This window comes from Mustela putorius, unplaced genomic scaffold (assembly GCF_011764305.1).
Source record: "Mustela putorius furo isolate JIRA1106 unplaced genomic scaffold, ASM1176430v1.1 tig00003845_pilon_pilon_pilon, whole genome shotgun sequence".
Taxonomy (NCBI): Eukaryota; Metazoa; Chordata; class Mammalia; order Carnivora; family Mustelidae; genus Mustela; species Mustela putorius.
In genome coordinates this window covers 93,305,029-93,318,056 of record NW_025421998.1, presented here as the reverse complement: position 1 = coordinate 93,318,056, position 13,028 = coordinate 93,305,029, and the positions used below count along the sequence as shown (strand labels likewise).

The following is a 13,028-nucleotide window of genomic DNA, read 5'->3' as shown; positions in this document are numbered from 1 at the left end:
CTCAAGCCTGATAGAGTAGGACTCTCCGAAACAGAAGTAGGACACTGGGTCAAGTTGGAGACACTGAGAGAGGAGGCTGCTGCAGGCTCGCCCACCTCCCTCTACCCTCCCCCACAGGGCCCCCTGGCCACCTTCCCACTTCCTCCTTTCTTTCTCCTTAGTGGGGTTGTCATGGGAGTTTCTCCTCCCCTGCATCCCACCTTCTGGCTTGCTGGGGTTGCTCCAGCATGCCCCAGGGGCAGGTGCTGCCCTTGTGCAAATGCCCTCCTCCATGAGGGGCTTGACGGTGCCCTCCTTTGAGGCCCCTTCCCGCTGGGCTTTGCTGCTCCCGGGCCTTCCACATCCCTGCTCTCAAGCTGGACACGTGAAAAACGGTGGCTTCCGCCTGTGGGCCGGTGGGCCTAGTGGCCAAGAAGCAGGGGTTGTCCGGGTTAGACTGCTGGGCCCTTCTGGGCTGTGGAACTCCTTTGCAGTGGCCTTGCACGAGGCACCTACCTCTTTTTGTCTGTTTCTTCACTGATAAAAGAGGCTGATACTAGAACCTGCCTCCTAGGCGATCTCTGGTTTCGGCTGGCACACACTCAGCCATACAGAAAACAGCAGAAAGGATAACTGGCAGCTGCCTTGTGCTTTTTTTTTTTGCCTATTTGAGAAGGCGGGGAGCTGAGTATGGCCTGAGGGCCAACTGGCCTGATCTCCCCAGACACCCGAGACCCACGAAAGACAGTAGCCAAACCGAAAGCCACACTGCTGTCTAGGCTGGTCAGATGGCACCTGGCTTGCCTTTAGGGCCGTATTTTTTATTTTGCTCTAAGTTGATCTGAGAGAGACAGGAAGTGGATCAGATATTAGGGCCTCCCAGAAACCTGTTCCTACAAAGGTATGGCCTCTGAGAGGCAGTGAGGTGATACATAGTCATTTGGAGGTCTGAAGGTTGAGATCAGGGATGGGGGGGGGGACATTAGCAAGCGGGGATGTGCTGGTGGGTTTTGAGTCCATGCGTGCAGCTCATGATGTGTGATGAAAATGTTTGGAGGGATTCTTCCCCCCACCCCGCTCCGGTTTGAGGAGATTGTCTAGCCAGCCAGGAAGGAGGTCAGGGAAAGCTCTGAGAAGCAAGCTGGGCCAGTCTCGCGTCCTCAGCCCCGTCCAGAGCTGGTCCGACTGGGATCACAGTGAACAGGAAGATCTAGAACTGCTCAGACGCAGAAATCCGGGACTCCAAAAAGGGGAATCTCAGTCACCACACTCTTGTTCCCTTCCCTGATGTTCAACTGGGTCTCCCAAAAGGAACAGAAAAGAATACGAGTGGAGGGTATTTGGCACGGCAGGCCTCACATTTGAGACTGCTTGATGGTGAACGCTGTGGAATGTCCATGACTTTGTTCTTTGCTTTCGGTCATAAACACACTAATCCTTGTAAAGCTATGAATGCCTTAATTCTTTGTGGGGGGAAAAAAATGACCCTCCAAAGCTAGGGGCATAGACATGCAACAGCTGCTTCTTAGACAAAAATTATGTTATTGTGTTACTTGCCAATTCAGTGATGGAGATTTCCAGTGGTATCCTGACAAACGTTATTCACTCCACAGCACCCCCTAACGGGCCCCCACAGCTGCCCATCTTGCAGTCCCAGTGCAGGAGGAAGCAGGCAGCAGAGCGCCCACAGAGAGGAGAGCGGGCAAAGCGATCTCAGCCAAAGACCCGCCCCTCACAGCGGGAGAGGATGAGGGAGCCTGGAGCCCTCAGTCTGGGCCCTGCTCACCCCTTCCCTGGGTGGCCCCCCGCGGCCCCTCCCACCCTCCCCCCTCTCTTCCCACACCTCCTGGATGACATTTGATTGGGACCCAGAACAAACCAAACCCGAGTTTGAGGTTTGGGTGGGATGGTTGGTTTGGTTTGGTTTGGTTTGCTCAGAGGGAGGCAGATGAGGGTTGTGGTGGCTGGGAAGGAAATCGCGCCCAGCTGTCTGTAGGCAGGAGAGAATGGGCCAAGGCTGGAGAAGGGAAGCAGGGAGAGGGCCGCCTGAGGAGGACAGGAGCAGGGGAGCCCTGCTGCGGGTGGGCTCACATCAGCCACCGGAGTGGTGCGGAGGAGCCTGGCCAAGGGCATGTCAAGGTGAAGCTGTGGATTGGGGCTTTTTCCCTGCCCCTAAAATAAGTTCCTTCCTTGCTCGGCCACATCGAGATGTCACGGGCCTGAGCATTAGAGAAGGATTGCTCTCCCCACATCAGCTTTCTGCATAAAAGAATAGTAACAACACCCAAACCTCTTATCGGTTCTCTGCTGTGCTCAGGTGGCCGTGACCCAGAGGAGGGGTTGCTGTCACGCAAGGGCTGAGAAGGAATGGGTCCCAGTGACCCAAGCAGGGGACACCCAGTGTCTAAGGAGCAGTGTCCGAAATTCCTGGAGGAACTGCACCGCCTGTGCCTTCCAGAGGGGGAAGCATAACCAGAACGTGGACTGAACGCTGATCTGGAAATCACTGTGCAGAGTGGCTGGCACTGGGCAGAGCCCGGCTCTCAGGCAAAGCTGGTGTAACAAAGGACATGGCTTGAGCCAGACAGGCCTCAGCTAGTGTGACCTCAAATAAGGCACATAACCTTTTGGAAGTTCTTTTTCCCGTCCATAAAATATTAGGGGAGATCGTTAATTGCTCACGAGTGTGGGAGGATTCTGTGACATGACGTATGCGAAGTTGCTGGAATGAAGGACTCTCTGTAAATGTTTAGCATCCAAAGGGAATTTGAATAGAAAGAAAACAATTTTGGGGAGAGGAGTTGGTCAAGGCTCCTTTTCAGGCTCTCTCCCCATCTTAAACCAGGCTAGCCTCCTTCTGGCCCTTGACCCCCGGTTCTCCTTTACTTGGTTTAGAGGTGAGATGAAGCAGGATCTTCATGCCCAATGAGGGAGGAGAAAAACGGCCTGCTCCCTTCTGCTGAACTCTGAGCACTTTTCTCTTTGCTCCTGCAGAGAGAGAGAGATTAGAAAAATAACAGGAGGTAACTGAGAGCGCCCCCAATGGTCCGGGCCCAGTACTACCCCCTTTGCTCGCTGGATCAGCTTTAATCCCGGCAACAGGATGAAGTGGGTTATAACCGTTCCTACTTCCCCCTTACAGATGGAGACCCTGAGAATCCAAAGCAGAGCAACCTGCTCCAGACCCCACACTGCCCCCCAACAGGATGCTGAAGGAAGAGGAGGGAGGGGTAGGAGAGATTCTGTAGGACTCCTTGCTCTTTCTAGGTGGAAAAAGCAGGATTCAAGATCAAGGCGCGGCGCCCCGGTGGCCCAGTCCATTAAACATCTGCTTTTGCGTCAGGTCATGACCCTGGTGTCCTGGGATTGAGTCCCGCATCGGGATCCCTCCCTCTGCCTGTGCTTTCTCTGTCAAATAAGTAAATAAATACAATATTTAAAACAAACAAAAAAAAAATCAAGAAAAGTTAACTCTGGCTCTCTCCTCCCATCGGCACCTTCCCTGACTTGAGGCCAGGCAGTATCTCCTACCCTAAGCCTCATTTTCCTTTTCTTTCTTTTTTTTTTCTTTTTTTTAAAGCTTTTATTTATTTATTTGATAGAGATCACAAGTAGGCAGAGAGGCAGGCAGAGAGAGGAGGAAGCAGGCTCCCCGCTGAGCAGAGAGCCTGATGGAGGGCTCAATCCCAGGACTCTGGGATCATGATCTGAGCTGAAAGCAGAGGCTTTATCCCACTGAGCCACTCAGGTGCCCCTGGCCTCATTTCCCACCATGGAGATTTGCTGAGGACAGACCGGGAGGGCTGGGGCCACGGCTGGAGCAGTCAGTGTCAGGAACTGGAGAAGAGGGACCACGGAGAGGGACTCCCACACTCCAGGGCATGGCCCCCACCATGGATGGCTTGCCTGACTTCTGGAGCTGGAGAACCAGAGCTTGGGATGGACCAGAGGTAGCATCAGCTGGGAAAGCTCCAGGGAGCCAGTAGGGGCAGGGCCACACAGGGAAGGAGGGACCCTGCCTCATGGCGACAGAGCCATTGACGGGCCCAGGGACAGGAGCAGCCATGGGGTTGGGGGCTGTGACACGCAGGCAGGGATGGAAGCTTGCAAAGCACTGGCCCCACGTCACTCATCAGAGTCTGAGCCAATGAGCTGAGGCAGGGAATTTTTCTAAAACAAGTTAGTGTCTAGAACTCAAAGATGACAGAGCCGATGGAGTGGTGGCCACTACTAAGGAACTCCCCAGCCTCGTCTCTGCTTTGTCCACCTGACATGTGCCTGGCGGTTTGGAAGGCACAACATCCAAGGCGACAGGTCTGTTGCGCGCACCGGGTTGGGGGAGGCATCCAGCTGGGCTCTCAGTCCTTCTCTGCTTGCCATTGGCTCTACTTTGCCAGTTTGCCTTCATGATGCCCCAGAACTCCGGTTCTAATTAACCTGGAAGAAGTCAAGTCTTTGATCTTAGTACCTGAAAAGGTATTAAATGATGTTTCAACAAGCAAAGCAATAATTTAAATGCTTGTACTTTTGGGGCACCTGGGGGGCTCAATGGGTTGAATGTCTGTCTCTTGACTTAGATTCAGGTCCTGATCTCAGGGTCATGGGGTCAAGCCGAGCAACTGACTCCAAGCTCAGTGCAGAATCTGTTTGAGACACACTCTCTCTCTGTCTGTCTGTCTGTCTGTCTCTCTCTCCCCCCGCCTCTCCCCCACTCACTTGCTTTCTATCTCCCTCTACAATAAATAAAATCCTTAAAGATTATAAAATCCTTAAAGATTTTTATTTATTTATTTATTTGACAAAGAGAGAGCAGAGCAAGAGTGGGGGTGAGGGGCAGAGGGAGAGGGATAAGCAGACTCCTGGCTGATCCCAGGACCCCAAGATCACCACCTGAACCAAAGACAGACGCTCAACTGACTGAGCCACCCAGGAGCTCCAGTAAATAAAATCTTTAAAAATAAATAAATAAGTGTTTATACTTTTAAAAGTTTATTTATTTATTTATTTATTTATTTATTTGACAGAGAGAAGAGAGAGAGAGACTCCAAGATAAGGAACACAAACAGGGGGAGTGGGAGAGGGAGAAGCAGACTCCCGGTTCAGCAGGGAGCCCCGTGCAGGGCTGGATCCCACCACCCTAAGATCATGACCTGAGCCAAAAGCAGATTTAATAACTGACCCACCCAGGCACCCCAATACCTTTCTTCTTCTTCTTTTTTTTAATGCTTGTATCTTGCAAATTCGTATTCTGAAAGTTTATTTTGTTTAGTTGAAATGGCATGATGGAGTTTAGGAAGCTTTAACAAGCCAGAGAAAAGTTTCAGAGATCTCACAGAATGAGCAAAACCCTTAGCTAAGAAGGAAACTATTTTCCTGTGACTTTCCTATGACTGATCTAAATCAGTCCCTCAAATCTTGGGTCCCCAGTCCACAGGGACTGCCTAGACAGTATCTAATGTTCCCCGTGCCCTGCAACCCTTTCTTTTCCTCTCTCTCCTGCACCCCCCTTTCAAGGATACAGGCTAAGCCTCTATCTCCCCTCCCCACCCTTGCCTGAGCTTTAGACCCTTCCTTCTAGCCGCCCGCCCTCCCCGAGCTAAAAAACAAGAGTGACTTTTCTCTGGTATAGAGAGGAGCCAGAAGTCTCCCCCGCGCCCCACCCCCACCCCCGGCCCATAAATCACCACTGTCATCTCGGTCTCCCTTACATCAGGGAACTCCTAGGTTCAAAAACCCGGCGTGGCCCCCCATTGTCCTCAGCATAAAAAGCCCACAGCACTCGGCGTGTACTTCTCACTTGGCAGTCCTAACTCAGGCGATCTGTGTTCCTTGGTTGTTTGAGTGAGTGGGGGCAGTGGACACTATAAAGTCACTGCCCCCACCCCGGGACCTTTTCCTGACTCCCCTCCCCGAGCGGCTCGGGAACCCGTGCGCCCCGCCTTCGGGCCCCCGGGCCTCATTGCCTGGATCGCGGTTGTCTGAGCCCCGGCCGGACTGCAAGCTGCAAGCGGCGAGGGTGGCGGCGGCCTCGTTGACTGGGGTGTCGCGGACCCGGCGCCGCGCCTGACCCGTTGTAGGTACCCCACGGACGCGTTAGGCGACCGGAGCGAACGCAGGTGGGGGTGCAGGCAGGGTCGCCGCCACTTCCTTGCCTGCGGACGAGGGTCTGAGCCGCGGCCGGGCGCGGAGACGGAGAACGCCGCGCCGCTGGGTCTCCAGCAAAGAAAGGGTTAAGCCGCCAGCGCCCCCCCCCCCGCCCACCCCCTCAAAGGCGAGGGGAAGAGTCCGGCAGAAGGTCCTGTTTACCGGAGCCGCTCGAGTCCGCGCGGCCCTGGGAGAGGCGTTGCCGTGGCAACCGGCCGGGCGCCCGCCAGCTGCGGATGAGCTCACTGGAGCAGCGGCGGGCGGGGGGCGGCGGCGGGGCGCGCGGCCCGGCGGGGAGGACGCGGCAGCCGGCCGAGCCCGCCCTCCACTCGCCCACAGCGGCGGCCGGGCGGCGGGCACGCGAGCGGAGGGCGCGCGGCTCTCCGGGCGCCGGGAGAGGCCCGGCCGACTGCAGGGAGGAGGGCCGCGGGCCATGGCGCCCCGGGCCCCCGCCGCCCGCCGCCCCCGCCCGCCCGGGCGCCCCCGAGCTGCGCCTCGGAGACCGCGGAGCGGCGGCCCGCCGGGAGGTAGGGCCGGGCGGGGGAAAGCGAGGAGGGGACGCGCCGGGCGGGGGCGGGGGCGGGGGGCGCCGCGGAGGGGCACGCGCCGGGGGTGGGGGGAGGGGAGGCGGCGGCGGGAGCTGCCCCTGGCCGGAGAGGGGAGGTGGCTCCTTGCAGACCCACGACCCGGGCTCCGGTCTGCGGACGTGGGGACCGAGGCGCTTCAGCCCGACCTGTGGGACTCGAGCAAAGTCTTGGCCGGACGGCCTCCGGGGGCTCGGGACGACTTTCAGGCCGAGTGGGGAAGCCGTGGTCCCGCGCCTCGGAAACCTGCAGAAACTGGGCAGAGCCGGCCCTCTGCCGGGCTGGGTCCCAGGGGCGAGAGTGTGTGTGTGGTGGGTGGGTGTGTAGAGAAAGAGTCGAGTGGGGCTGAGGGGGCCGAGCAGCCAGACACCCCCCTCCCCGCTGTGGTCAGTCTTGGGAAAGCAGGATGGTGAAGATGATTGAATGATCCTGTTTCTCCCACTTTCCCCCTAAGGATGGCGTTGGGAGCAGATGGAGCCCAGGGGGCTCTTAACAACAGGAGATAGAATCAAGTTTGGGAGGGACCCCAGAGAGCTGGGTTCGAAGCCCTGAGGAGAGCCAGATCTCAGCGGTCGAGTCCTTTCCCGGAGGGGACGCGGTGGGGACGCGGGGCGGACGCGGGATGGACGCGGGGCCGAGCACTCCGGGGCTTGGCCCGGGAGAGGGAAGAGCGGTGACTGCTCTCATCAGCCAGTGCTGGGGAAGGGGCCGGCGGACCTCGAGCCGGTGTGCTAGTGCTTCAGGGGTGTGATTTCTCTAAGCTCTCAAGGACCCGGGTAATAATAGCCCCAGGGCAGTAGGCTAATAAGGGGTTCCCTACTATAACTTTGTTATTCAACTCTTGCACTCTTGGTTACAACTTAACAAAATCCTTTCTGCTTGCATCATCACAGTATTGAACACAACAGAGGAGTGGAGTAGAAAGTCTTTGGGGTGGGCTGCTTTGGAGGAGCCAATTTTTTTTTTAAAGATTTTATTATTTATTTATTTTTTTGACAGACAGAGATTACAAGTAGGCAGAGAGGCAGGCAGAGGGAGAGGAAGGAGGAAGCAAGCTCCCCGCTGAGCAGAGAGCCCGATGGATGCGGGGTGGATCCCTGGATGCCGGGATCATGACCTGAGCTGAAGGCAGAGGCTTTAACCCAGTGAGCCACCCAGGTGCCCTGGTGGAGCCAAATTCTGTGAGCAGTAAAGGCAATCAGTAACTGGTTTTGACGACCGGTGGTGAATAGTATGGCGGAGGAGGATGGCCTTCAGGTCCTTTTATTGGAACGATTTGAAGCCTCCCTGGCTTGTGTAATCATTCACTTAAAAGCTATGTGCTGCTAGGCATTGGGAACAAACACAGCAATGAATAAGAGATATCTCTCTTCTTCAGAACCAGCCATCCTGCTTGAGTAGTCAAAAAATTAAAAGCAGGGGCACCTGGCCGGCTCAGTCAGTAGAACATGGGATTCTTGATCTCCGGGTTGTGAGTTCAAGCCCCACACTGGGTACAGAGATTACTTAAGAAAAAAAAAAAATTTTTTTTTTTTTTTCCCAAACCAGTCCTAGGCTGGCCTAGCTGAGTGCTACATGCTAGGAGAGCCCTGAGCAAGGCCACCCAACTCAGGAGAGGCCCACAGACGAGGTAATGCTGGGACTGAGCCCTGAAAACTTCTTCACTGGGAGAACAAAGCAGGGAAGGTGGTTCCAGCCTGAGGGAACAGAAATCACAAAGTCACCAAGAGGGAAGGGGGGGTAAGTGTGGGGAGAACTCACAGTGTGCCACCAGAGGGAAGGGGGGTCTCACTGACGCTGGAGTGATAGGTTCCGCCTGATATCCTAGAAAGCCTGTTCTGGTTGCTGGGTGGGGTCCTGGAGGATGTGACCAAGGCCACGCGGCACCCGGGCCGGGGCGTTACTGACGCACTGACGCACAGACAATTGGTGATTCTGAGGTAGGATGGAAGGATCCAAGAGATCAAGAGGTAGGACCCGGTGACAGGCTCTGGTGCAGATGAGGTAACTTAGACGGAAACTAAGAGCCCCCAAACTCAGGAGAAGACAAAGCAGAGCAAAGGAATGGATATTTTGAGTGGCCCGAGTTTAGCAGATTACAACACTTGGACCATGAGTTTGGCTCTAAATTTTCTGGCAGCTTAGAGACAAACAAAAATACACTGACTTGCGCTGTTTTGGATTTTGGACAACAGAAAGCTTACAGATTATTTTTCAGAACACAATTTTTCCTGGAATTAACTCAGCAGGGAATTTTTCATGAGGAACTTGGTGTAAAGACCAAAGAGTGACAGAGAAAAAAAATCTTCCTTGTTGGTGTTACAGAAGACAGGAAGATAAAATTCCACACGACTGTCTTCCTACACCATCTTCCTGTTATGACTTGGGAGCTTACTGCCTCTCTGTGAGCTCTGAGTGTTGCTCGGGTTTATGGGCAGTGGCGGTGCAGGCAGCCGGAGCCGGGAGCCGGGGGGAATTCTGTGTGGAGGAGCCCATTTTCTCAAGTGGAGGAAGAGGGGGCACCAGCTTTGATGGATGGAGAGCGCAGAGGACGCGCTGGGCGCCCATCTTGACGGGAAGGAAGCAAGTCATAGCGTGGTCCACTGCCCACTGGGCTCGACTCTGTCTGGTCTGGTGAAGGGTCTGGTAGGACAGTGTGCGTCCGGAAATCCTGACCCAAGGGAAAGGGGGATTGAGAGCGGCATCTGAGGATTCCATTCCGATGGACGAAGCACTTGCCCCACCGTGGTCTGGGTCTTTGTACCCTCAGACCTGAGGTTAAGCCTACTTCTCAGCAGGAGGGGGGTGGGTGGGACTCAGGAGACAAGAGATTCACTCCGGTGCCGAGTGCGAGTGCAGCCAGGGAGGGTGGGAATCTTGTTTGTTGAAACACGAGGAATGTCACAGAAGAGCAGGGGTTGTAAGCCAAGCTGGGGCGGACCTTCTGTGGACTCAGTCCCCAGTCTCCCAGCAGCCAGGCCCTTCCCTTTGCTTTCTGCGGAAGGGACAGAACCTGCAGAATCCATGTCAATGCGTGGCTTTTGTTGAAACCATTTCTTGTTCATTTTAGATGTCCTAAATTAGCATTGAGTAGGTATGAGATTCTACACCCCCCCCCATCATGTTTCTTAACGTTTTAAACTCAGGGTGCACTTTAGAACACTTTGATGTCCTGGGTGAGCATTTCTTTAAACAACAGGTACCTCCACGCCCCACCTCCCCTGTGGATTAAATAAAAATCGCTGAGAATGGGCTCTGGGCATCAGGATTTTTGAAAGGCCACAGGTGATTTTAAGGTACAGCCAGAGGTAGGGGCGCCTGGGTGGCTTGGTGGGTTAAGCCTCTGCCTTCAGCTCAGGTCATGATTCTCAGGGTCTCGGGATTGAGTCCCATATCGGACTCCCTGCTCAGCGGGGAGTCTGCTTCCACCTCTCTATCTCTGCCTGCCTCTCTGCCTGTTTGTCAAACAAATAAAAACAACATCTTAAAAAAAAAAAAAGTTACAACCAGAGGTGAGAGGGGCTGCTTTAACAGTCATATAAAGGATTCCTCACAGTGGGGGACAGAAACTTCAGATTCCAAAAGCAAGAACCCCATAAATTTAAAATTAGGAAGCCTGTTACTTATTATGAAATCAAATGGTTGATCAGCCTTCAACATCAGGATTTAAAGTCAGCTTGAACAGATACAGACAAGAAGGCTAGTGGCAGACGCATTCATATGAAGCTTCATGTTGTCTGTGAAGTATTTTTAAAAAATAGAAATTCTAAAAGCATAATCACACGGCTTATGCAGTTAGATCTGTCTAATCCGGTTGTATGCAGTGCCCAAACTGAAAAACTTTGGCACCTTTCTCTTTTTGGCTGGAACCCACTGGAGTCTACTTTTCTTGAGTGCTGAGCTTCTGAGTTCTGGGTTCTTTCTACTTGCCTCCTGATAGTCAAGTGTATTGGTTTTCTGACCCATGTCTTCTGGATTGGAAAAAAGCTGGGAAAATTAGTTTGCAATTGAATGCCCATAAAGTGACAATCAAAAGGAATGAATCTCTAAGGGTTGAATTCTGTACCTCTGACAGGATAATAGGAAAATTTTGAGGCTTGATGACTTTCCCAACAACACTCAAATACACCTTGCAGGTATTAATTTCTTTGGCTGTGGGCAAAGTTGACTCAGCTTCCTTTACTCTCTCTGGAACCCCAGCCCCTTCTTTTTTGCTTCCTGAGGGCTCATGGAATGTCTCACAGGTACTCATGAGTGACCGAGGTTATGTCATGCCCAGTCTCCCGTGTCCAGGCATGGACCCTTCTTCCTCTACAGAGCCAGATGGCCTCCACAGGTACCCCACCCTCTCATTTTTTCTTTTATTTTAAGATTTTATTTATTTGTCAGAGAGAGAACTCTAGCAGGGGGAGTGGCAGGTAGAGAGAGAAATAGGCTTCCTGCCAAGCAAGGAGCCTGAAGTGGGACTTGATCCCAGGACCCAGGGATCACGACCTAAGCTGAAGGTCAGCGCTTAACCAACTGAGCCACTCAGGCGCCCTACCCCAGGCCCTCTTTAACTCCCCGACATTGGCTTCCCAACAGAAGGATTGAGAGGCACATCTGCCCCTTGAATTATAGGAGGCAAGTCAGTGCCTGGAACTGAGGCAAGCGATGACCTCAGTTTTCTACATTTGATGTCCAAAGACAGAATATGTTGGGAAGCCAGAGTCAGACCATCTTTTACACTTGTGTTAAGACCACCGCCTGATCTGAGCAGAAATGTCGACTCTCAGCTCTTCTAGAAGTTAAGCCCTTTGCCATCTGTAGCCCAGAGGGTCTTTGCCTTTGGCGTCCCTTTGACACATCCATCCTCAGCCAGCAGTTGGCTGAAAGAGAGGTGAGCCCCAGAGCCCCCACCCTGTCTAATAGGCTTAACTGCCAAAAACTGTTATCTTTTTCCCCCTGGCCTTAGGGAAGGAAGGGGTGAGTCACCTTCGTGGCAAGCTCAGGGAAGAGGTTAGCTTCCCTCAGTAGTGGGGAACCAAGAGGTTCCATGCTCCCCTTCGGAAGGAAGTGAGAGCAGGATCGAGCTGGAGAGTGGGTCAGGACAGGAAGCTGTGACTGTGACCATCCTTCCATGGTACCCAGGGCTGCATGTCTTATCAGTAGGGCTCGGCAGACCAGTTCAAGCACAGCATCAAATGCATTTCCTTTGGTGGTTTTGTGGCCCTAGAAAGTGTACTTTAAAATTACAAGATTGCTTTTATATAGATCCTTGTATATATACATATATCTTTCTGTGTAAACTGTGGAAGTTCTGCTTGTTGGAAAACATTTAAGCAATCCGTAAAAAGAACAAAACAAAAAATGAAAGTTTACCCTATACTATCTCCCTCCTTGGAGGCAGTCACTGTTTGGTATATATCCCCAATCCTCCTTGACTTTCCTTTCCTTTGCATGTGATGTTTGCTTACAGAAATGGATGCTGTCACAACTGAACAGTAGTTTGTGACAATAATTCCACACGGGACATACATAGTCCTGTCCTTCCCCGCCCAGCCACCTTGAGTTCCTTCTGGTGGATGGCCTTCATTTGTTTAACACATTATCTATTTATGAGCCCTGAGTTGTTTTCTGAGTTTAGCTACTACAAATGGTCTCTGGCACTTGTTCCAGTATTTCTACAAGATAAATTCCTAGAGGCGTAATTGCTAGATTAAAATAGATTTCAAAGCCACATGCATATTGAATATCTTTGGGCTTGGTGATGGACATTTCAAAAATGAGATTCCAATGCTCTTTTTTTTTTTTTAAAGATTTTATTTATTTATTTGACAGAGAGATATCACAAGCAGATGGAGAGGCAGGCAGAGAGATAGAGAGAGAGAGAGAGAGAGAGAGAAGCAGGCTCCCTGCTGAGCAGAGAGCCCGATATGGGACTCGATCCCAGGGCCCTGAGATCATGACCTGAGCCGAAGGCAGCGGCTTAACCCACTGAGCCACCCAGGTGCCCCCCAATGCTGTCTTAAAAAGAATGTAAAATATATTCCCTCCCTCTCCCTTAATCCAAGTGTTCCCACCCCAGTTTCCCCCACTGAATTTACTATGAGTTTCTGTTTAAGTTATTCTGAAACTTAAAATTCACAGTGTGGTACACTCATAAAGAGAAATTATTCTTTGAGTTTTATCAAATTAAAACAGGCAACAGGGGCGCCTGGATGGCTCTGTGGGTTAAGCCGCTGCCTTCGGCTCAGGTCATGATCTCAGGGTCCTGGGATCGAGTCCCGCATTGGGCTCTCTGCTCAGCAGGGAGCCTGCTTCCTCCTCTCTCTCTCTGCC

The 13,028-nt window shown here is 52.9% G+C and overlaps 2 protein-coding genes across 2 annotated transcripts in view; one reads left to right on the top strand and one right to left on the bottom strand.

Moving 5' to 3' along the window:
• Positions 1–5,935: 5,935 nt before the first annotated feature.
• Positions 5,936–9,275, bottom strand: LOC123394895 (basic salivary proline-rich protein 3-like). Its single transcript, XM_045089748.1, has 3 exons — positions 9,103–9,275; positions 6,286–6,953; positions 5,936–6,186 (listed from the first exon to the last, which is right to left on the bottom strand). Exons 1-3 carry the CDS (start codon positions 9,273–9,275, stop codon positions 5,936–5,938), a joined length of 1,092 nt encoding a protein of 363 aa, XP_044945683.1.
• The window catches only part of DENND2A (DENN domain containing 2A), a 103,326-nt gene continuing 96,675 nt past the window's right edge, over positions 6,378–13,028 (top strand). Inside the window, exon 1 of the mRNA XM_045063070.1 lies at positions 6,378–6,650. The gene's annotated coding sequence lies outside the window, so the exon portion shown is untranslated. The remainder of the gene's footprint in view (positions 6,651–13,028) is intronic.

Coding starts and splice junctions, on each gene's coding strand:
- LOC123394895 (XM_045089748.1), bottom strand. CDS start 9,275: ATGGGCGCCCAGCGCGTCCTCTGCGCTCTCCATCCATCAAAGCTGGTG. Junction 6,954..9,102: donor TCAGAGCTCACAGAGAGGCA/GTAAGCTCCCAA, acceptor CAGTTTCTGCAG/GTTTCCGAGGCGCGGGACCA. Junction 6,187..6,285: donor CGCGGACTCGAGCGGCTCCG/GTAAACAGGACC, acceptor CTGGAGACCCAG/CGGCGCGGCGTTCTCCGTCT.